This window comes from Manacus vitellinus, unplaced genomic scaffold (assembly GCF_001715985.3).
Source record: "Manacus vitellinus isolate BGI_N305 unplaced genomic scaffold, ASM171598v3 scaffold_4_pilon, whole genome shotgun sequence".
NCBI classification, from domain to species: Eukaryota; Metazoa; Chordata; class Aves; order Passeriformes; family Pipridae; genus Manacus; species Manacus vitellinus.
This window is the reverse complement of record NW_021940604.1, coordinates 6,887,982-6,913,270: the sequence shown is the minus strand read 5'-3', so window position 1 is coordinate 6,913,270 and position 25,289 is coordinate 6,887,982. Positions and strand designations below refer to the sequence as shown.

The following is a 25,289-nucleotide window of genomic DNA, read 5'->3' as shown; positions in this document are numbered from 1 at the left end:
GTTGCTGTCATGGGTATTAAGTGCATTATCAAACAAAATCTCATTTGTTGTGGTGCTGCTTAATATTCCAAAGTGTTTAAATCCAATGTTTTCTTCATTTCTCCAATGGTTTTTAATTGATTTGTTTGCATACTTTGTAAGTTAAATCAATTCACTGTGCATTTGTCTTTCCAAATCTTTACTGACTACATTAAGAAACATATGTCCCAAGGGTACCTCACTATGAACATTCCACTGCCCAAAAGCAGCTTTCTACTATGTTTTTTTTAATCTGCCATGTAATCATTATTTACACTACAATATTTTTCCTTCATATGTAGACTTTAAGAAAAGATGTACCCAGAAATATTTTTTTTATTTAAGTAGCCACCATTTGCTAAGTCAGAAATGAATTTTCAGAAGAAACTAGAAAGGAAAAAGTGGACAAGAAAAGGAAAGCTATTATGAAAGGCAGGGTAGTATGATTCTTTTACTAGGCTTCTCAAAGAATTGTAACAAAACTCTCTAACAATTTTCTCTCTGTATGTGGTGTATCTGCAATTCTGACTACCATTTCATCTCTTCAATAAGATAAAAGGAATTTATATTCCATATCCCATTCAATCTTCAGGAAGACATGCGAAAACTTTATATTAAATTTTTTCTTTTCTATTTAGTTTTTATATTACTTTCTGCCAGCTTGGACCATGTTTCGTAATAGAGAATGTTGAGTGCTTCCTATTAATAGAATATATACAATCATCAATGTCTCTATTATTTCTTCAGAACCTACAGGTGAATATCATGTTGACAGAAATGAGGCAAGCCAAGTCTCCCAAATTGTGTAAAAATGGGCTTCATTTTAAACATACAAGTATTTCTTTAGAAGTCCAGAAGACTACTCTGATGCTTGGGTCGGACACGGGTTTAGGTGCTTTCAGTAGTTGAAACCCTGGTCTGAAATAATGGGAGCATTTCCATTTATTTCAATAGACTCTAGCACAGTAAAGACAACTTTAATTGCTCTGCAGTGCTCACACTCCTTCCTTCTCAAAGGGTACTGGCATGATGGCCACTTCTGTAGTTCCAAACACCTGTGATTTGGCAAAAGGAATCCCTCACTGATATGAAAATTCTTAAAATGTATTAATTTATCTCTTGTCTATTATTTTTTAGTTTTACCAGCATGATGATTTTTTTGATCGGAGGAGGTCCTGAATTCTTCCAGTCCTTTTACCTGCCACATCACATCAACTACACTGCTTGAATCTTCTGCTACTTTACATCTCAGTGAAATGAAAAGTTCTTCCTGATCCCACTTGTTGATCAACTACTTCACTATTTTAGCCTCTTAATATTAATAAAAGTCCAAATGGGCATTTATCACTTCTCAAAGGGTGGCTAAGTATTATGGGAACCTGTCCCCCAACCCAAGCTCATCAGCAGGCTGTGGTTTGATGCCATCAGGACTCAAGAACCATCTGTTTGGGCTTCCAACACATTACAATTCTGTCCTGTCAAGACGCAGAATGCAAGGCTTCAGTTTACGGAGAATTCTTAACAAAGATGAATCAGCAGATGACTACTTTTCCAGTGAACCTGAAACTTAGCAGCTCTACATGGATTATATTTTCCACATGTATCAGAAAACAATGCCTATAATATATATTAGCCTTATTCTAATTTGGTTTTACAGGATCCCATCAGACTAAGGGATTTTGATTTGTGTGTTTACCACAGGGGACCATAACACGGATGACCTGTCCTTCATCTAGCTTAACCCATAACATGGCAGACCTCCAGCTCTTCCTTACCTGGTAAATCATCTTCATCTTCGCTGAAAACATTTGGATTAAAGACAGGCATGTTAATGTAGTCCATTGAAATCTTCCGCACTTCTGGGAGATATATGGTCATTTGCCTGGGCTGCAGATGCAGCAAACTGGTTTTATATATTACTAGAGAAAGAGTATAGCAAGAAATAAAAAAAATCTGTTACACAAAGAGCATCTAAACCTAAGAAAGAATCAATTCAAAGCAGACAGAAGGGCTATGAATATTATTATTTACTATATACATGTGCATGTGTGAACCATTATTTGTCAAATTACTACATAACACTTTGCATAAACGGGATAAAAGAGATTGTAACTTTCAGCTATTTCTCTTTAAATGGAAGCAGCATCTCTGTAGTTAAATAATACACAGAAATAATGAATTACTTTATCTTTTATTCACATCTATTTTCATGGAAGGAAAATGCTTTTTCCATTCTACTTTTGGAACTCTTCACCACAGGATGCTACTGACTTACATGACTTCAGGGTAAAACTGGAAAGTCTTCAGGAGGGAAATCTTTTGAAGATTACTACATGCAAAGAAACCCCTCATGGCTCAAGAAGTCCCTCCAAACATTGGAGACTGGGAGAACATTTGAAGAAAGTATCACTATACACTTACACTACACTTACATCCTTCCCTACCTATCTGTCACTGACAATGAGAGAATTAGAATGACTTTTAGTCATTCTACTACTGATAGCAGTCAACATAGCCACAAAAAGCATCTATCTAATTCTGCATCCAGGGAATCATTATGTGCTCCTGATCTAACTATATAATACAACACAGGAAAACATAAGTTTTCCAAAGAGCTCATTAAACTGCTACACTTGCATTAATATTTCAGTTCAGAGCTCAGTTCAACTAGGTGGTACCCTGCTCTTTTCTCAGACTTCTTCCTTCCAACAGAACTATCTGGGTAGGACTGGCCTACCCAAAACAAGGTTGATAGTCCAGACAACTGCGACTTTTAATGAAGGCTACCAGATTACTGATGCTCCAGCAGGTGAACCTACTCATGCTCCAGCAGGAGAACCCTACGATAAGGCTATGTACTGACCTGAAGAATCTTGAGCATGATGCTGTAAGAGCTTTTTTAACATTATTTTTGCATAATTTCTAGCTAAATTACTACAAAAATCTGACTATTAAAAATATTTCTATTACAGTAACTTAATACCCATGATTGTTATACTCCTCTTGCAAAAACTTTTTTTTATTTGTGTGGGTTTTGTTCAAATAAACTGTAAAAATAAAGGTCCGGGCTTGAATGTTAATTAATCAGTTTATTACAAGTGAGACTTTTAGCATTTTATTGATCATGTCATTATTGTATTTATAGATTTTGATCTCCTTTAGTTACAGTGAATTTCATAAAATCTAATTCCTATTGTCCACAGAAAATAAGTGCTTTGTTAAAGTAGTCTTTTGATCACTTAAAAAGAATGTCATGGCATAAGTTTGTTGTTTGTTAGAAAGAATTTGACATGTAAAAAAATCAACAGAGTTCACTTTTACCTGCACCAAGGTTAGTTGGTAGGAAAGCAGCCAAACCCACAATTTTAAATTTGGTTCCCCAGATATTAGATGTGACCTGAGCAAGGTAGTTGTGCTGCAAAGCAAAAACAAGATCATTTTTACCTGATAAAATCTGTATCAAACTCTAAGAAAGAACTGCAGAGCAATCAAGCTATTGCACGTGATAATGCAATTTCAGCTTCTCTTGTTTTTATTGTATTGAAACAGCCTAATGTGCCTTTGTAGCAACTGAACAACACAATGTCTGCTCAGTGAGAGTAGGTCTGTTTTCAAATGCTTGCTTTTCTGTACAGCAAGAGCATGGCTGTTCTGTATTTCAGAAAGTAATACACCCTGCCCGTTGGTTCTATGCTTGAGTCACTTTACAAAACAATAAGGCACAAATTAATTACTCATAACAGCAAACATATTTTTCCCTGGAGCTCCTAAAGCAACTTTCCAAACCATTGCTGCCATGGTGAATATATTATGGGTCTGAAAGACCAAGAAATTTTTCTCAAAGGTCAGGAGTTATGCTGTCAATATTAAGAGCAGGATCTAAGCCTTGGGTCTCCTGCCCTATTCAAGGGACTTTTGGTCCTATCTCTGTGTAACTATCTAGAATTTTTCATAAAAAGGAAAAAGTGAAACAAGAGAGCAGAAAAAAACCAAAGCAAACCAAACCAAACTAAAAGAATGCAGGCTGTTATTAATCAAATATGTAATCCAGATAGTTCTACAGCCTGCTAAGTTTCATTTACCCTGAGGACATGAACACCACAAAGAGTACAAAGTGCCAAATCCTTGCCTGCCTTCCAGTTAAGACTGTTCCATGTAATTATGAAACAGAGAACATTGAAGCAGAGAACTCTGAAGCAAACATTTCCTTATCTCAGCAATCCCTAGCAAAGCAGAGAATTACGGTGGTATTACGACAGCTCTGAGAAACCAATGAAGCATTTTCACATTTTTACAAAGCCAACAATATCACTTGGAATAAAACTTCTCACATGGATTTGCATTGACAAAAATTAGTGGTGATGGGATTTCTCAAATAACACCTGATACTCCACTGGCACTTTTGAACATTAATATTTAACTGGAAGATGCAATTCTCTAGTTGTTCCTTCTAGTAACTGTAATTTGATGACATTTTTTTATTGGTGAACATTGGATCTCTATCACAACTTGCTGCCTCTTGAAGAAAATCCATTTGAATCGGGTATGGTAACAATAGGCACAATACCTGGGTAATATCTTCTAAAGGAAACTCTCTTCGGGTCAGGCTTGGTGAACCAATAGAGGGTTTCCTTATTGGTAACCTTGGTGATCTTGATATCTCCTGTGCAGCTCGGGACATCTTTGGAGATTTGCGAGCTTCTATATTGATTCTGCAGATAAAGCAATAATGAGAATCATCGGTGGGCACGGAAAAATGCACAAAATTCATGTCTTTGAGAGTAAAGATGTAAGGAAGACAACTGGTGTGGTGTTCTCTAAGTGGCTAATAAAGAGTCTACAGGACAGAGAATTACAGGTTAAAATAAAACATGCAGAAGACCTGACACGCAGTAAGTCATATCTCCCTCTATGCAAAGGGGGTCAAGAATATGAGTTCAGCCACCTGAAAGAGCTCAGTCATAGAAAAAGTAACAAACAGAAGTTGCATTTCAAAAGTATGCTCTTAGAAAACCAAGGGTGCAAGACAGTTGTTTTTCCTGAGCCCATTCAGGTTTAGGCTCAGGAATTGATGGCTCTTTTGTCAAGTTTAGTTCTTTTGCCAAACTAAAACTTTGGTATTTCACACATGTGTTCACACATAAAAGGATGCATTTGCTCTCCGTGATACCAGGGCAAGCTCATAATACAGTCTTTGGAAAAGTGTCACCTGCAGCTAGAAGGCATCAGGGCCTTAATTCTGTAACATGAAGCTGGCATATAGAGGTCAGTGCCTATGAGAAACACCACAGACATCAGTAAGGCTCCGTGCAGGTTTGGGGATTCTATCTATGCACATAATGAATATAATGAAGAGCTGTCAGGAAAACAACTGGACAAATTAATAGCTTGGAAGCTTGGTTTGCATATTGTTACAGAACCTTGTCAACACTGTGTTTAGGAGGCTCTGTTTGTTAAGGCTCCCTTGAAAGGCCACCACAGCATCAGTGCCACTTGTCAGGATCTATGCCACCTATGCATGGACATATGACTGAAAATATCTCTGAGGAAATAAAGGTTTTAACTAGATCAGGGACTCTAAGCACTGAGGGGGTAAAAACACAGTCTGTTTGAAGGACAAATATATTCCACGGTGGCAAGAGTTCATATGTGGCAAAGGCAGAGGTGGGAGAGTTCATAAAATCTTTCTTTGAGGCCTAGGGAGAAGTGGTGTCCTATTGTTTCCCATTACATTTTGCCCCAGAATCTTCCACGAAGTCCAACTCTACACCAATCTCTGACATCATCCCATGACTGCACACTGAAGAAGACCCCAATCCTATGATTCCTATCTACCCAAAGGAGTCTGCTTTTAATTTTACAAGGGGTCAAGAGATAGAGAGATAGAGTGAAAGGGGAAAGAGACAAAGATAGAACGAACCCATGGGGAAGAAGAAGAAATATCCAAGAAATTATTACCTGGGGAGTTTAGGTGATTTGCTAGCTCGACTGATTTTTGGAGATTTCTTTGCTGCCCAGTCATCACTGAGTTCGATATCGCTGGAGTCAGAGCAGTTGCAGCTGTCAATCACAGTGGAAATCAAGCTGTTTCCATAGATTTCATCTATCAAGACAGGTCCCAGAAAATTTAAGTGCTACTTCAGAAAACTGGTATAAATTACAACTCTCAGTGACCAGAAGCATAAACCCAATTCACAAGCAGTAATTGAAATAAAACTAGGCAGAGAAAAAGTAAACATTCTTCACCCTGCCTAGTATAAACTCCAAATTTGCAATATTTTGAACTCAAGTGAACATGATTCAGAGAAGTGAATAGCATTCACCTGACTTCAAAATTCAGACTAAAAAATATTTTCTTCTAATTAGCAGTCTATTTTCCATTACAAGAAGTTTTCTTTTGTAAAACAAAAGGCAGCATGGTATAATTTCAGAGGCTTGAGTCTAGGTCATGCTAAAGGTTTTTTCACATAAGAAAAAATATCAGACGCCACCATTTATGTTGCATATATATATATTTTTAAACTCTTGAGGATTTAATATCAAAAGTATTTCTAAATAATTTTTTATACAGAACAACAACTCAATTCTACCTGCTTTTCCATCTGTTTTGGGATCCATGATGACAAACTCTGGCCGCAACTTGCTGATACGACGTCCTTTCAGGATAGGCACCAGTCCCCCAAGGTATTCCAAGTACAGTGTATAACATGGACCACCAACCTCTGGGTCATCTTCTGTCCGCTTCATTGTGCAGTGAAGCCGTTCATTGCCAGCTGTTGGGTAGCTGACAAAGTCTCTCATATTGTTTGGGTCTGGGATAGGAGGCTTAATTAAATGAAGGAAGGAAAGAGAAAGTTTCCTATAGGTTATTGGTTGCTTTTTTTCCTATGGTGACTTAATCCCAACAAAACTAACTGAATTTGAACCCAGCTCTAATTTGGTAGGTGAAGATTAGTACAGGTTACTCTTTGAGTTATGCAGGACCCACATGCAAGAAAGACAGTGTCTGTGTATTATTTGGTTGGGTCAAAAGCAGTTGTACACAGAAAACTACAACTAGTTACATCAAAAAGGATGGTTGAACCTGTGGTCAAAGAACTGAATTAGAAAATAAACCTATCTTCAAGTTTTGGCTTGTATCATAGACGTCTTTTTGAACTTGGGTAATGTGGTCAAGTCAAATATCAGAGTATCTTGTCTCTTGTAGGCCCTCCAAGCGTATCTGGCCACTCAGATTCCCACTGCTGGTTAGTAATAGTACATGTAATGCCACTATGCTACAATGCTGTCAGCTCTGGAAGAAGCTTGTACTTCTTATATCACTTCCAAGCACATCTTTGCTGAGGGTCTATTTGTGTGCAATGTCAAGAAATGCAAGCACGTAGCTCAGGGTGGGTTACTTTGCCCTGCTTGCCAGCCACACTGTGTTAATCCATGAAAAACTTGGTTCTAAAGCAGTAGGACTGCTTTTGTGCAGGACAATATAGCCTGTATGACACAAATACTATTAATATGTATAAGTCAACACAGTTTCTTTCAAAATGAAAGCATGAGAAAAAAAAAGGTAGGGAAAAATAGGCTTTCTTAACCTTGCAAGATGGATATAGGCTGAGGAGTGACCTATAATGTAGTCTGTGAACTGGAGGGGGAAGAGGAACGTGTGCATGAAGGAGGGTGCCTTTGCAAACACTGAAGGCATGGCTGACAACATAGGCTGAACATGTGGCTGGGTGAGAGCCCAGGGTAAAGTATAAATAAGTGCTGAGGAAGCTCCAGAAACACCCAAGAAAGAGCACAAGAAAGGCTTCTGGAAACCCTGCTTCAGCCTCTCAGCTTCAGTCTTGCAGCCCCACAACTGTTACCCATCCAGCATTGCCTCTGGGAGGTGACAGAAGGGTTTTTGGCAACAATGTGCCCCTGTACTGCCTCTGCCCCTCTGAGTTCCACCATGGCTCCCAGCCTTACTACAGCCAACTGCTGTCTTCATCCCCTCCCCTCTCCTGCCTTCCCTAACAGCCAAGCAAATGTCACTGCTGCTCTATAGAGCTGCAGGGCTGGTCTGGAACAACATGGAAAGAGGCACCCTGGAGAGAAGGAGGCATTTGAGAAAGAAGTGAAGACCACTGGTTATTTAGATGCTCTGCATCTTTGGGGATGGAGGTCTTATGGTTACAGCAAGGCATTTATTCTTCTCTGACAAGTGAAATGTTTTACAGTTGCACAAACTGCCCTGATTAGCAGTAGCCAAATGGAATCACGTTGAATTATTATTTTTTAGGCAAAATTTGTTCTCATTTAAGCTAGGCCAGCCCCAGTGATTTCAAATTAGTTGTTCTAGCTCTGCAATGTTTTGACAAGAACCTGAAGCTGGCTCAAGAGAATGCTGTAGCACGTACACAAAAAAATCACAGAAAAGCGTGTTTGAATGTTGAGCATTTACCAGCTGATGCTCTGGATTATAGGCTGTGATAAAAAGTTTGGAAATCCAAAGATGTTACTGAGGGCAAAACCATGAAACAAACACGTTGTGCAGACGGTTCTGCTCGCGGTACAGGAAAAGGTGTAATATCTGGTTCATTTTTCCACAGCACTGTTGGAGCAGCAAGGTAAGCAGAACTCATTGTTAGCAGAAATACTTGGGAGCCCCAGGTCTTAAGTCTAATTTTCCTGGCAATATAAGCACTCGTGACATGCAGGGAGGCAATAGTTTTACCCCTGTGAATCTCTCCTTATAACCATGACACAGTATTATCATCAGCATGAGCTTCTTCACAAGTCTTTGTGAGTCACCAGCATATTTTACCCCTGCAATGTACTTGGAAAAGCCATCTCCATGGAATAATGCAGATCAGCATGTGTGAGCCTTCTTTTCAGATTTTTCATAGGCACCAAATGCATCATAGGGCTCTTGAAGAGGACAGGAATGACCCTTAATCAAGCTTCTAAAATGATAATTATAATAATATCTTATAATTTAGCCATCGTCACTTAGGAGCACCATGGGGGAGAAACCTAGTAACCCTTTCCTCCTCCTCCCAAGACACACATTTCTTTCCTTTTACCTTGATTGTTGGTATAAAGGCAGTGGTGAGGTACGAGCAGAGCCGAGGGGGCAGGGTGAGTTTGCTGATGTCCTTGTCATCCCGCAGACAGCTAGCTATGGTCTGCTGGCACAGCAGCTGCAGGCTGGAGACCCTGTGCTCGACTCTGACTACATACAATGCAGGTCCGGAAGCCATCAGCAGGCGTGAATCCCTGTGACCCCAACAGATGGAGATGATGGGACGCTGCATGAAGAGCAAAAGGATACTACTTTAAAAGAATTTCTTAAAAGATCTTTTGCCAAGATAGCTGCACAGCAAGTGATCGCATGAATTCAGCACCGATCACATTAGCCTAAGTCTTGCAGAAACTTAAAAGTGCCTGCTACTGACCACGAAAAGGGAGAAGAACGGGAACATCTGAAATCATCAATAACAGCAGTTGATGTTTACATAGTGCTTTTTACTCAGAAGGCTTCATCACACAAGAAATCATCTACCAAATTCAGTACCTAGATAAGTGACTTTAAAGTCACACAGTGTTAAAAAGTAGGATCTTTTGATGCCCTATTCAAACGATTTTTTCAGTCACCTAATCAAGCCTCATCCACTGGTAACATCTCACATTTTACAACTGAAAAGTTAAATTATATTCCCAGAGACAGAAAATGAGTGGAGAAAATCCAATCAGCTTTCTTGTCTTGCACTGACTTTTCCACTGCACAGTGTCTCTTTTGAACTATTCCCAGAGGAAATGAACTGTGAAAGAGCACTAGGAACAAAATAGAGAACGGCCTTCTGTCTTCTGCTTTTCTACACTCAGAAATGTCTAAATCATGACAGTAAAACTAGAAAGAGTGAGGGGCAACTGATACTAGGTGTTACAATGCAGAATAAATTACTACTGTTTTAGACATTATTCCCTGTTTGCAAGGAACCCTCTAAACTTTCCTCCTAAATCCCATTTTTTTCATGTAAAGTACCAGTCTGTTGGGACCTCTTATAGCTCTATCACCATTACTTTTGCCCTTCATAAGTGTTAGTTGCATCCACCTGTCATCTCTTGCTTTCTGAGTTACAAAGCACCTGAATTTGCATATACGCACAAACCCCGTGGTATTTCAATCCCCTATCTGCTATCTCTTTACAAGTAAACAACATGGAGTAAAGATGAAACTCTCACTCCATGAAGAATACTATACAAGAGGCTGCGATCAGCGAACTACAAAAGGTTTACTCCTTCCTGTGAAGGGCTTCCTTATTTTCACAATCTATGACACTCAAAAGTTTAAGCAACCATGTTTTTCATCTAAATAATGAACTGTATTTACTGAAAGGTCAGGGTATCTTTGGAATATCTTTTCATAACAGATGCACCAAACAAGAAGATAGGGTCAAGGCACCACCAGTAATAGCTTTTATCCACTCCTCTATTAGCAATATGGTACCCAGATAGCAGGGTTACATCAGCCCAGAAGTTACTAATCTAGTCTGGGGGAAAATCTTTCCTTTCAGTTACAGATTCAAGATGCTTAAAGGTGAGAAACTGGGAAAATATGTTTTGATATGAATGATATGAAGCAAAATGTAGCTGCACAGCACTACCATCAAGATAAAGCATTTGATGAAAAACTTCACAGAAAAGGTCTTCCCTACTACATCATCTTATCCTAGACTCAGATTTCAAGGAAAATATTGGTTTTAAAGTGGGAGAAATGAAGAAGCTTCATTTTAATTACATCTAGGCAACACCACACACACACACACACACACACACATTCTTCCACAAAGGCACAAATCTTCAGGCTGACTGATATGCAAATAAAAAGCAGTAACATGTGAACCTTGTAATTTTCACAGTAATTGCTAAAGGCATTTTGTAGTGGAGAACTTCAAAAGAATTGAGAAACCCTTTGTGTACCACTGGTAATTACTACATAGCTTGTCATAACCATAATCTGTGGGATACAGGCTTAAATTTAAGGAGAGATCACATAAAGTATCCCCTACTGATTGGTATTTTCATAATTTGTGAGTGTGGCTCAGCCCTCATACTGTCTGGCAGTAATGAGACAGTTCAAGCTGCTTGCAAAATAAATGCAATTGAAAAGGCACTGACACAAGTTAGGTACCAGCCATGTCTACTATATGACAGTCTGAGAATGGCACTAGTAGAAGTGACCTTGATTTCCCCCAAGGGCTAAATTCCAGCATGGGCAGAACTATTCACCTGACTGTTACAATGGGATCCAAACGTCATCCTTCTATTCACCTTGCATCAACTACTTCCCTAGCTTACCTATAAATATAGTGAGGGAACAAACAAGTATGTGACTTGGTACACAAATGTTTATTTATTGTGTAGACTTTGATGCCAAAAGAGAAGTCTGATATCCCAGCTATCATAATCCAATACAGCACACCCAGACAGCCCTACCACAGTATTGAGTATTGCAGCTATTATAACCCAATATATCACACCTACTGTGTGATACACACTGTTCATACAAATAAGAGTCAAATGAAACCACTTCTTTTCTCAGGTTACTCTGCATGCAGAGAACAGCAGAGATGCAGAAAGTACCAGTGCGAGAACCTCTGCAATCTTAAACACAGTCTCAAGGAAAAGGTTTTTCAGAAGCTTTGAAGCACTGGGTGGGACCTCCAGCAACACAGCACCATGGAGTTCAGGAAGAGCAGAAAGTCAGAAGCTGAAAGACATTGCCTTCCTGCCTGGCTTTACCACAGTTTTCCAACGGGCAACCACAGTTCAGTCACCTTCTAAACTTCTGAATGTATGATGCCTTTACATTCTGTACTTTCATGCAAACAATATGTGAGTAGGTGCATGTTTAAGTAAAGACACAAACATACAACACCTACAAGTGTAGTACTGTTTGTAAATAGTGACATTTCTACTCTTCCCTTTGTACAGTTCATATCCCCACACAGCTCGTATGTTTTAATATTTTCAATCTCATCAAAGAGCGCTTGTACCACACTGGTTTGTCTTTGCTTACTGATTCACCAGACACACTTTGCCTTCCTTTTCTATGAAATGTTCAGACCCTTCGTACCCCTCAAGCCTAGTATTCAGTAACACTTCCTTTATGATTAAAGGCTAAGATTTAAGAGGAGATTCAGGGAAAATTAGCCTGTTGTTAGAGTCTTGGAGAAAGAAAAGATCACCCAAATGCCAGAGCTGACTTGACCTTTAAGTGTATTGCTCCAATAATATTTTTCAATAACTATGCTTCCCACTCTTCCCCTTGATGGACAGGGGATATGAATCAATTACTATCGCAAGTCAGTTATGAGCTGGCCACAGCTTTCCTTTCAACCTCTACTGAGAGAAAACAATTGAACTCCAACATCCAACAGAAAAGTATTGCTCCTCATAAAGCATCCACTTATTTGCACTGTTTTAGCAAAAAAAGGGACAAAAGTTGTACCCAAATTGCACCTGTTACAAAGTGAACAAGCAGACTCTAGCACAGAAGAATTTTCTTTTCCATGCTTGCATAGTTGTTTTTTTTCTGCTAGGAACAAGGAAATGCAGCTACAAATATAACATGAGAATTTCTAATCCCACTTTGCATATAAAAATCCCATCAGGTTTTGAAAAATCTCAGCACAAACTGTAAATACCTGAATGAATTCCAGGGTTTAAATACAAACATGTAGGAAAAATAATCATGGAAAACCCCTTGAACTTGATAGGTAGGATTCCGCTCTACCACAATTAAGTATTAGAAATAATTGGCAAAAGGACAAAAAAAAATAGATGCTTTATCAGGAGAAATATTGACTGAAAACACATCTCAGCAAGTGTCCAACAAGGAGCTCTTTTGCCATTTTTTTCAGAGTCAGCTTGAAACTCAGAAACATCTGCTCAAATCTGTACCCCAGCTGGGATGTTGGATCCCCTTAGAAAAACATGCAGGAATAGATATTCCTGCTCAAAGCTCTGTGGTCGCTTCCTGTAAGTCACTCATCTGTCTCTCCTACAGGAGAGAACATAATTTATATACCTTCCATCACTTGTATGCAGTTCAGTCAATGAAAACACTGTTCAAGCTGGTTCTTGCTGCCTGCCTTGAGCTCAGAAATCCTGAGCCATGAGGCCTGCCTGCTGCTTGAACAAATCCCTTCTTTGCTGGCACTTGGACTCCCACTGGTAATGACACAAAAATGGTATTCTAGGGCAGAAAGCCCAGGAACTAGCAAGACTTTTCTCAGGAGAAAAAACACAACTGCAAAACAGTATCTAGTGAATGGCACGTGTAAATACGTTGCTAGCTTGCTTTCACTTGAGACTGCTGACGTGGTGATGCACAATTTTCCCTGTTTTTCTCAAGAGACAAGCTGAAAGGTGCAATGGTTGCAGTGCCCACCTGGCTCTTGGGAATTGTGCATGCACATCTCTGTACTGCCACAGCATTCGTGGATGACTGCTGGAAAGGAACATAACTCCTTCATTCTTCTGTTCCCCATATTTACATGGGAAAAATATTAACTGTTAAGAACTGATGGTGATAAAAGCAATAAAGACTATGACATGGTCAGAAAATACACTGCTGTGGCCTTACATGATTTTTCATATAATAAACTCTTATTTGACTTGCAAATGTTTCTTACATGCTCTCTATTTCTACGGTAATTTTTTTAAAAGAAGTAACTACAACAAGATTCAATTTTAGCAGAATAAGTCTTTGCTTAGACAAGTGTCTCCACTTTCCATTCCTGATTACAATTCATTTCTGCAGCAGTCAGAGATGATCTTATGGCCTGTATGAAAAATATCAAGGTCCTTGTTGATATCCTAACACATGTTTCATCAGTTAGTTCTAAACTGTTGCTTTTGTTTCTGTAAGAAAATAAATTCTTCTTGAACCTTTGTTGTCATCCAATAACAACTAAATAGGATTGATTTCACACAATATAAATGAAAGTCAACATGAACGCTCAGTCAACCTGAACGCTCTGTGTGAAATAAATGAAGATAAGCTCAGCTGAGTAACATAAAAAGAAGCCTCATCTCTCATAGACTTTTGATCTGAATTTAACCTAAAATTGCACCTTCCTTCTCAGGCCCGAGTAAAATAGCTTTCACAGAACTACAAGGTTTCTGTGGGATCACATAATCTTAAATCTATTCATTTAGATGCCGGAACATTTCCAGTGGAGAAGCAGCCTGTAAAATGCTGACAGCAGCAGGTCTATAGCAAGTGGGTCTTCTTCTCAAAGACTTCTGGAAACTTCTCCCATAAAGATTTAGTGTTTACTACACCACTTTGAATTAGGGTTTAAAGATATTACAAATACCATTTTTCTGCATTTAATCTTGCTGTCTATACAACATGTGAGGCTTAGTTCACTGTCCTCCTCCTTGTTCACTACCCTTGAGGTTTAATCTGTCCTTACACCAGTTACACAGTGATATAAAATCATAAGCTAATGTAAATTTACTGTAGAAGTAAAAGTGTATAGATAAGATCTGCATTTTAAATTTGCGCTCTTGCTCCCCTCCCTCTCTGGGACATATAAAAAATTATAAAAAGTGAAAAAGGAACCAAAATATAAGGTACAACTTTGAACCATCAGATGGAAAAAAATCACAAGTTTGTTAAAGTTGGAAGTTAGATAATTTTGTAGTGTAGGAAACTCCTGTTTAAAGTTCAAAATATGGGAGGATATGAAGCAGCTGTATCCACTCAGAAGTGACAGTAGGTACAGTTAGTTGATATAATAAAGACCTGTCTGCAAATTAGATGAGAAATTCTGAAGTGACAGAACCGGGTTGCAGCATTTCCACCAAACAATTTTAGCAAGACTCTAAAATAGTCTTAAATGAGTTGATCATTCTCATCCCTGCTTGATGCCAGTGAAAGATTTGAGACTTAACAAACAATGTAATAAATTAATATTCTTCCAGTAATAAAATTATGACCAGCAGGGCAGCCTGATGTTGTAATCATATTTTCAAATTTTGAAAAAGCAGGACCACGGAAAAAACTGCCAGCTAAAATAACTGGGCATATTTTTGGTACATCAGGTTGCTGTTCATGTGTACAAGGACAAGTCTAGTACAAGAAAAAATGTACAGAAATCGATAGTACATTTTTGAACAGTCATCAGCTGATCAACAGCTCTTAAGATACGCCCTTTGTGTAAAGCAAATAACCAGTATCAACTCTGGATCACAATACAGACACAGTTTGCTCCGGTGTGATATTCTGAAGTTTCTTCCAAAATTTTTTCATCGTTCTTTCAAAGTTCAAACCAGTTTTATTCTGCGTAGCAAAAATTCAACATTGGACCAATCCTTACTGATGCTTGTTCAGTTCTTTCCACTACATTCTGCAAATACATTCTTGCAGTATGCCAGGGTGGCAGGCTGAAGCCCCAGAGCAGGGAACAGGAGACAGTGTTACACTATGTTTATACCACTCTGTTTATGAATGCTGTTTTTCATGCAAAGCTACTGTTTTCATTTCAATACTTCTAAACAAGTGTGATTTCTCTCTCTGGGGTTTTATAGTCAGCAAACTAAGTTTATGAACTATAAATTTCTACACTGAAGGTAAAAGCTTAAGAGAGTTAATCAAATGAGACAGAGGATGCCAAAATCATACTAAAGCTGGAGGAGAAGAGAGCATATAAAACACCTTGAAGGGATCCACGACAAGAGTCATCATCAAGATGAGTAACTTGCAGTTCCCAAATCTATTCTACCTTTGGGGTTTGCAGTGATTTTATGTTCAGTAACATTCCAGTCAAGTTGCATATCTTAGACTGTTATAAACAATAAAATCTCCTGTTTCCTGAATATCCTACTGAAGACAGGACAGACAAACAGCAGAAACAAAAACAATTCAGTATATTTTACTGATAAAATTAATCTTCAGATAAAATTCATTTTCAGATATCTGCTTTACCAAAGAACTGGAACAGAGGACCATATGGAAAATCAGTTTTACACCTGTAATCCACCATCTTCTATGTTCATGGCTGTTTTACTTTTTCTGGCCTTTATGTTCAGAACAGTCATTTAGAATAAATGTGCCTTTCCAGTCACACATTTCTTCTTCAGAAGAAAAAGTTTTAGCAGAGGAGTTCAAGATGAGGAAATTCTTTTATTTTCTTCTTTTTTTTTTTCCTTCAATAACCAGTAATGAATTTTATAAAATCACATTGAAAGGCTGACTGTCATGGTACAGAAAACTAATTAATCTACTCTGATGAATTTGTCATGAGACAAATTACTGGGACCACTGACTCACTCTGTCATTGTTGCATATACATCTTTGGAGCAGAGGCACAGCATAACAAAAGTTACTAGCAATTTTCTTTTGCAACAGCATTTTTTTTCTGGTTTTGTTAGTACACCGATGACTTAACAACGTTCTAGCATATCTGTCACTTAGCTGGTAATGCTGCTAGATTAGCATTCAAATACATAAAAGAATAAAGTCCACATGAGCAGATACAGGTGTCCTTCTGAAAAACCCCTCACTTCCTCCTGCAGCTGAGTAAATACGAATTTAAATGCACCAAATAAAGAGAATAAAAGCTAATTAATAAGAGAAGAGGAGTGACTCTAATTTTAGGTAGGTTTATACACATATATTTATGGTTTTTATTAAACATATCAGTTTGAATGTTATTTTTATCCCAGTTTCCAAAGGAAATGAGACTCCATGATTCTGTTATTAAGTGGTGATAGCCACCCCCCGACCCTCCCCATCCTTCACTTCCAACCCGGCTTACAACTTCCCAAGTTGTTGGCTTTTCATCTGCAGTTGACAATGTGGGAAGAAATCTCCATTACACTAAAATACTGCCATTTCCATGAAAACTAGCAGCTGGAAAGAGCTGAGAGTCTTACATTAGTACTTTTACAATGAGAAATACTGCAATATAAACTTGATAGTAACCTGTTCTGTCTGGCCTGTCAGTTGCCCTAGAAGTACTCATATAATGGTAGAATGATTAGCCCTCACATCAGCCACAGTATTTGCTTTCTCCCAGCTGATTAAGTAGAGGAGAAAGGAGAAGAGCTGAAAACATGAAGCTATATATGGAAAACTAGAGGAGATTAAGGTATTTAAATTAAGGAGAATTTGAGATTACCAGGAACAAAACAGTAAGAGAAGAGCCTGCACACACTCATACTTTAAAGGCAACCTGGCCTGATCTGATCATATGCTCAAACCACAGTGTGATTTCACAGCTTAACACCAGTGTTACACCGGTTCAACAGCTAATGTGGACATACTGTATTCTGGTACTAAAGTAACAGAACAAGGTTTGCTTTTTACCTAGTCTGGGAAAAAGCAACACTGATATAAATGTTTTCTTCAGAACTGATCCAGAGAGGAGAGGGCTGTGCTACTTTGCTGGGCTATGTTTAAGACAATAAAGCTGTGTTTATGGGTAAGTCCTTTAGGTACCTACATCAGCATTAGATGTCACTGTACGTATTTAGGTTGGCTTTAAGAGATCATTATTTTACACATTACACAACTAAAGAATTCTACCTAAATTAGAGTGATAAAGTTAATAAGCACAGGTTAATGCTACATATAAGCAAACACAAAGGCTTAGCAGCTGGTTTACTATGTCATCCTTTTGTATCCATCCCAGATCAGGGTATACTGAAAAAAAAATAATACATGGTATCACAATTAAACATAATTAAGTTAATATATCTATAGCACTTTCCTTCACTTTTAGATTTTAATGCTATTATAAAGTTTCACTACTAACAGCCAGGAATCAGAACAGAGTCATCTCTATTCTGCAGAAAATTAAATAGAGATACATTCAGCTGAGCTCTGAAATATCAGTGAAGATCTATCAAGCATGTTGTGCTCCTGAGCAGCACACAAACCAAGTGTTGACATTTACTTGGCAAGTTACATGACCGAGGTTACAGTGAAAGTCTGTACAGAAGGTGGGAACAGAAACAAGACTTTCTGATTCATCCTTTTCCATCTGATGCCGTAAAAAGTAAAATACTGCATCAGACCAACTGATTGTACATTAGAAAACTACAGCAATAACAAAGACTGAAAAACGTTGTAGTTATGATACTGGAGTTGGAATATTTTTGTCCAGCTCTTGGCTCTGTTACAATATTAAGCAACTTATTTAGCTTTTTTCCTCCTCAGCCACTTATCCATAAAACAACAGAGGTGTTTTTTTCCTATCTGTCTGTTCATGGCCCAGTGATTTTGGGAAACAATACCTAGCACACTGGACCGTAGAATCAGACGCAATCTTTCATGTCTACCTTAATGCAAACAATCATTATTTATAGTGCATTTTTATCTACAATGTGTTTTAGAATGAATTCAGGACATTTTGCAACCTTTTCCACATTGCAGCTCTATACCAATGAGCTAATGTGGGAAAGATGTCAGCAAAGCATTGAGAACAGACTTAAAAAGTACCTCCTACCTGTACAGGTGTCTCCAGAGTGTAGATATGTTCCCCACGCACGTTGTAGAACTTGACAAGTGCGCTTTTCAACAGAGAACCATTGCTGAGGTCAAACAGCTGGTTTTGCTTTTCCATGCCTGCTACTGCAAGTAGGTCTCCTTGTGTGCACCACTGTACCACCACATCTGAAAGCACAAAGACGGTTTGTAATAATCACTGATCAGAATCAATAGGAACAGCATTTCCAGATTATGCAAAGTAACTTGAACAGATAAAATACGCTCTCGAAAGTTACTGAAGTACTTAGAAACCTAAATCCTTTCACTGAAACAACAGAAAATACACCATAGATGCACTTTGGAGAATGACTCTCCCTACTCAGCACATTGCAAAACATGTGTAAAAACCATTCATTCTTCTCTCTCTGTGGTAAGTCTATAATGTAATCAGTGGTTGCTCCTAAACACCTAAGGACAAGAATTTACTAGAGATGTGGAACTGATGTGGAAGATCCTACATATAGCTTTGCGATAAAAAAGTGGAATCAAGTTAATGTGCAGCTAAATAATCTCCCTAAGAGAGCAGCAAAGAGTATTTGTCTGGAAAGGCCTACAGTGAAAAAAAGCAGAATATCTGGCAATGCCTCATGTTCTCACTATCTGTGAATATTAACTTCTAGCATAACTCAAATAGAGTTATAACTTAGTGTAACATGAAATTAAAACGACTTGGACTTTTGTCCATAAATACATATGGCCTCCATGTCATATGTTTTCTTTTGCCACCATCATATAAAGATGATTAGCGGTCTGGAACATCTCTGTTACAAGGAGAGGCTGAGGGAGCTGGGCCTGTTTAGTCTAGAGAAGAGAAGACTGAGAGGGGATCTCTTTAATGCATATAAATATCTCAAAGGTGGGTGCCAAGAGGATGGTGACAGACTCTTTTCAATGGTATCCAGTGACAGGACAAGGAGCAGTGGCCAGAAACTAAAACACAAGAAGTTTCACCTCAACATGAGGAAGAACTTCTTTATGTCGAGGGTGGCAGAGCACTGGAACAGGCTGCCCAGGGACATCCTGGAGTCTCCCTCTCCGGAGATATTCAAAACACACTTGGACATGTTCCTGTGTTGCCTGCTCTAGGGGACCCTGCCTTGGCAGGGGGATTGGACTGGATGATCTCCAGAGGTACCTTCCAACCCCAATAACCCTCTGATTCTGTGATTCTGACTTGTGAAAATCTACTCACCTGCTTAAAAGGGGTTTGCCAGAATCACACAGGGCCTGCTTAGTCTCTCATATACACGGATATGAATATACATATCAGTTACTTCTCTTACAGGCACCTCATGATAAGGAATGCCCACAACTTAATTTGGGGATGATAATTTCAAACCCTTATATCCTCTAGCTCTTTGTCACACTACAAGAGCAGCTCTAAAACTGTATTTTGCATTTCTGCTTGTGTTTCAGAGGCAGATTTGCATGCGCAAAGAATACTGAGCTAGTCTTTAAACCTTTTTACTATTTAAACCAAAGGTGAAAGGCAGCTATTTTGTGCTGAGACGAAGTGAAGGTAAAGACAAAATTTCTGTGCTCTGGGATGCTCAATCTGCCAAGAATCTTTTGAAGACACTTGTGGGCGAGAAGCTGTCTTCAAATGAAGAAGCAGAAGAGAAATGAGAGTTGGCAGGAAGGATCTCAAAATTGTTTCAAGCTGTCAACTTGTCATTTTCAGGGACTTTTATGTGCAATTTAAAATGGTTTTGTATTATTTCAACTTTCTTATATTTCTCATGGGAATTATGCTTCTATACATATCAGAGGCAAGATGCAAGTTCCTCAAGATAATTTTACCACAGCTGGCACGGTATGCTTCTTGTTTTCTCTTAGTTTTCAGCCCTCTAAGTAATCTACAATGGGATTTAATTCATCTTTCTCAGAGAGTAAAATGATAGGCAGGCTAAAAATAAATGAGGCAAGCTGATCAACTCCACTTTTGGTAACTGGATTAACTACACAACTACCAAAATGAAAAAACAGTCTCCTTTCGATACATGTCTTCAGGTAAAACTTTCAGCTGATCCCCATACCAAGAGGAAGAGGAGTGATTACTTTGTCCAGCAGTTTTCCCTCTCACAAACTCCTAGAAATAGGTTGCTGCAAAGGCAGTAAAGGGTTGGATGTGGGCTGCAGCATCCTCCCAGGACAGAGTGGCTCTATTGCATGCTTGCACTGCCAACAGGGTCTTCAACAACTATTGAACCTTTATATAAAATAGCTCAACTGATAACTAGGTTCTCAGCATAAGCACAGAGATTAAAAATCAGATGGAGGTTTTGTCTAGAGTAATGGTCTGCAAGTAAATCAGTGGATCAGTCATCCCTCAAAACTATTTACCAACCACTACAGGCATGTGTATCAGCAAATGCTGAAGAGAGAGCATTGCAAATTTGCAATACCTCAGCAGGCAATAGTTATAAATAACAAGTGCAACTAGCAGATGTAGTTCAGCAGTTCTGCAGGTACCAGTGCGCTGAGAATCACTGAGTTAAAAAGCATAAAAAAAAGAAAGGATACATCTGAACAGTTTAGGACCTCCACTAGGACTGACAAAATCACCAGTACTGTTCAAGCTGGATGAAAAGAAGAACTTTTATTTGGGTAATCAAATTATCAAAGTTTTTCTCTATCAATTTCACTGAAATATTCCCAGTAAAACGACAGCTCTGCAAAGCTAGTTGAATGGCAAAAATATATTGTTACCATTTGAAATAGTTTTATAGTTGACTGCTTTAAAAACATATTGAGTAGCCTTACAATGGCTCATAAAGGTAGGGGTATCTGCTGCACAGACCACAAAGCAATACTTTGAGATTTTAAACACAACCAGAGGAACAAGAACTTGCAGCCAATACTGAAGACCATCCACTCTCAGCAGAATACCAAGTGCCTGGACAGGATGGAGACCCTGAACTGGGTGGTTTTGCACATTCTTGCAGTAAAATTACAATCACTTGAAACAAAATATGATATGAAGACACAGAAAAAACAGACATCTATATAAAACTATATGTAAATACTTTCCACTGTACAGTGCTTCAAAACAACAGAGTGATATCCCAGTCACCTTTCTCTGCCTCACACGCACTCTCAATCCAGCAAGGTGCTGCACATTTTTAGTCTACTGATGAAAACAATGTAACCCAGTTTATAACTCATAAAAATATTCCTATTCTAGCTTGCACATTAATATTTCTCTACAGGAGGGTGACATAATTAAGGGATCTTTTTTCCACTAGTGAAAGTCAATGGGAAAAGAGAAACAGGACAGACACCCTCGGCAAGAAAGAGCCCTGCAACTCTAAACAGAGAATAAGCCGGGGTTTGTTTCTCTTACTGTTTCCAGTTGAAAAACGGACTAGACGACAACTCAAGACTACTAAGTTTTCCATACTTTAGGCATCCTTTTGGCTGACAAAGTTTTCTCAATCATAGGGTTGCCTCATGATGCTACACTTTGCCACTTGTGCACTTTTTGTGGTGGCACAGATGAAGGAGTGAAAAAGAAACCTCAAAGGTGATTTTTTTTTTTACGTCCTAAGACTACTCTATATAATGGATCACCTAAAAACTATGGGGCTGGTGTTCAAGTAACTTTTCACCAAAAACATCCCACTGTTCCAGAACAGCTAAGAGTCTGCTCCAACAGCCTCATTTTCTTTTCATCTAATTTAAAACTAATTTACCTGTGCAGGTGCAAAAACATATTTAAGTTTGTGCCTGTGTGCTGCAGTGAATTAAAATGTCTCTGCAGGTAAAACACCGTAAATTGTACTGAGAGTGCTGGCAAAGTAAGAGACTTTTTTAATAGGTAAGAACAGTAAAAATTTCAATGTGAGTTAAAGATTTTACATGGAATACTGATCGAACAAACATTCATGCACATCACTTAGCAAGATGTATAGTAATTAATCAATGGCATTTTCCTTCCCTCAGAATAACTTGCCTCTTGATAGTTAATAATTCTAGCAAGTTTTCAATATTTGTGAGAATCAAAGCAGCATTGCAATTCATACTGGGTTACCAAAAGCATGGAAAACTTTGTGAATTAAACATGCAAAGGCAGTGTTACGTAGCAGAGGCATTCACGCAAAAAAGCATAAACACATTAGTACATTCAGCTGGATAACTGCAAACAGATCGATTGTTCTACAAAATTGCCATGAAAACACGATCACAAAAGCATTTTGAAACATTTTCCAAACACAAAAACTCCATCAGCCAAGCGCTGCTCTTCCTCCAGCAGGTGTCACTGCTCGAAACAGCAATAACAGCGGCCGAGTGCTTCAGGGTTAAGGAGAGACAACCACAAAAACATAATCTATGCACACATCACTAAGAATACAAGAAAAACAGAGCATAGGAAGGGGTGAAATGGTTTCTTTTTGTACCTTTCAACCCTGAGCGGATGATAGTAGGAGACAAGTCATCATAATTGTTCATTAAACTGATGTCTCCCGACGTGAAGCTGACAGTAAGCAGTGGCTTGGTGTTCTGCACCGGGACTGGATACGCAGCTGGTCCATCTGCAAAACAAGGCTCTGGAGTGAGTAAAAGGTAAAACAACCAAAAGTAACTACACCTAGGCTGAAACACACAGTGCTTCAGCCTACCATCATCAGGAGTGGTTGGTTCCTAGTCTCAAACTCCACCTGCTTACTTCTGCAACATCTAAGGGCAAAAGCAAAGCAGGTTTAGCTACTTAAGCTTGTCTGTTTCTGACACCACTGTTTTTACTTTGTGAATTTTTACTGCAGCATATCCAAGTGATTTATTGCATATACTATTATGTTATATACTGGTGTTTTTCAATCTTTCTCCATTGCCAACTCCCTAAAGTGCCAAAAAATTGAAAACCAGTGCCTCGGAAGGCTTCCTTGAAACCCAAGTTGAAAACCAGTGTGATGAACCATATAATCACAAATAATTAAAAATTATTTGTTCGACATACTTTCTTCTTGGGCAAGTGCTGGGGACTCCTCCTTAAGTCACATAGAGACATCATAAGAACTTCTAAGAGAACAATCCGACCTTTCACAAATTACTCCATTCTAAACGTTAAGAGCTAGGTAGCAGCATGAAGTTACCTTCCATTCTGTGTAACAGGATCCAATGCACCCAAAGGTCTGAGTGAGCCCAAATGGAACATGTGCCTTAAAAACCATTTCTGCAAAGTCTCTGCTCCTCTGGGCTTGTTTTTCAGCATTCACTGAAACTCCTTTGTTTAAATACTTCACGACCAATATCACCATCTGTAGCATTTGCTGTTTAACTCTTTCTGTTTACAGTTTCTGAGAGGAGAGGCCACTGGTCCCTGATTAAGTGCCTCTCAAGGCCCAGCCAAGATCTTTTCAGTCAATAAAAATGGCAGAGCCAGTTTAGAGTAGTATTGCTTCTGACTTGTAAAAAAGCTGATCAGAACGCATTTTGGAGAAAGATGTCTAGTAATTACCATCTCTGTGTGTATATAATTTAAAAAGAAAAACCCAACAAACTTCTAGTCCTTCCTACACATCTGTGTGAGTCAAAGGCTCATCACCTTTGAGAGATTTATGCTGCATCTGCTCTCAAGAAAACACATCATGTTTGGGTAATCATTAAAATAGGCTTGTAGGCTTGTAACGAGTTCACCCACCCCCTGACTGACTCAGAAAAAGCTAACACATTCAGATCATTTAAGTTCTCATCTGTGTATTCTGCAGCTTCACCATCCTCCAACTGGAACCTCAGTATTTAAAAACAAAAACAGCAAAAAACCAATTCAATGTTGTTGTCTGTCTTGTTTTAGAAGCTTGCTATGTTGAAGTTTGTTTCTTTTCTTCTAAGATATCTCACCCAGTACCAAAAGTGAGGAACGAAAGCCAAAATGAAACCCAATTTTAAAATATGCTAACATTTTACCAGATGATCAGACTATTTCTTTCATTATTTATCCATTGATTATAAACTAAGCAACCACATCAATAGGAAGTATTAGTATTACTTAAATAAGAAGAATGGGACTGACTGTGCATGGACACTTAGGCCTTATACGTTTTTGCTACTGATGATTTTTACAGTTTAAAAACAAAGCATTTCACCAAATGAGTTGTATTGAGACTTCAGGAGAGGGAAGGATTTCTTCCTGACCCTCAAACTGGCAATCTGCTCTGAAGCACGTGAATTAGTAACTCCAGACAGCTTTAGTCATCCTGCTTCTACCCCACATAATTGCAGGTAATATCTTCATTTTCGAGCCTTCTATAGTACTTATTGAACTCTTTATGTCAGGACTATCAGAGATGGGACCGAAATAATGAGCCTTACAGAAATCCTACAAAACAGAGATAAAATTACATATATAGTACTTCACACTATGTCTAGTACTGGTGTCTTTTCATGTGAACCTATATAGTAACACATTAACTTCTGTGACTGCACTCTGACTACCTGCATACATACGAACCATTGCAATACCTCATACCTGCTTATCAGTGAAACCTGACATGTCCCTATCTGGTGTTTTTCACTCACCCTCACTGAAAACTTTGAGCTTTGTGCTGTTATCTCATTTGTGCAGAGGCAGAGCAGCACAGATGAGGTACGACCTGCAGCCAGGCTGGTGGCAGAGCTGGGAACAAACCCACTCTCCCATACCAGCTCTCTGCTCTACCAGAGCTTGAAACTGTGCCCATCCTGCTGTTTTTGAACAGCATGAGAACTCCCTGTATTTAAGATATCT

At 38.6% G+C, this 25,289-nt stretch overlaps 1 protein-coding gene across 1 annotated transcript in view; it reads right to left on the bottom strand.

Annotated features, from left to right (window-relative positions):
- The window catches only part of TULP4 (TUB like protein 4), a 132,608-nt gene that overhangs the window by 13,902 nt on the left and 93,417 nt on the right, over positions 1–25,289 (bottom strand). The window contains 8 exon segments of the mRNA XM_008932337.3: positions 1,794–1,937; positions 3,340–3,433; positions 4,586–4,730; positions 5,977–6,121; positions 6,609–6,843; positions 9,081–9,305; positions 18,522–18,688; positions 22,960–23,094. Of these exon segments, the coding sequence (XP_008930585.3) occupies positions 1,794–1,937; positions 3,340–3,433; positions 4,586–4,730; positions 5,977–6,121; positions 6,609–6,843; positions 9,081–9,305; positions 18,522–18,688; positions 22,960–23,094 (1,290 nt within the window).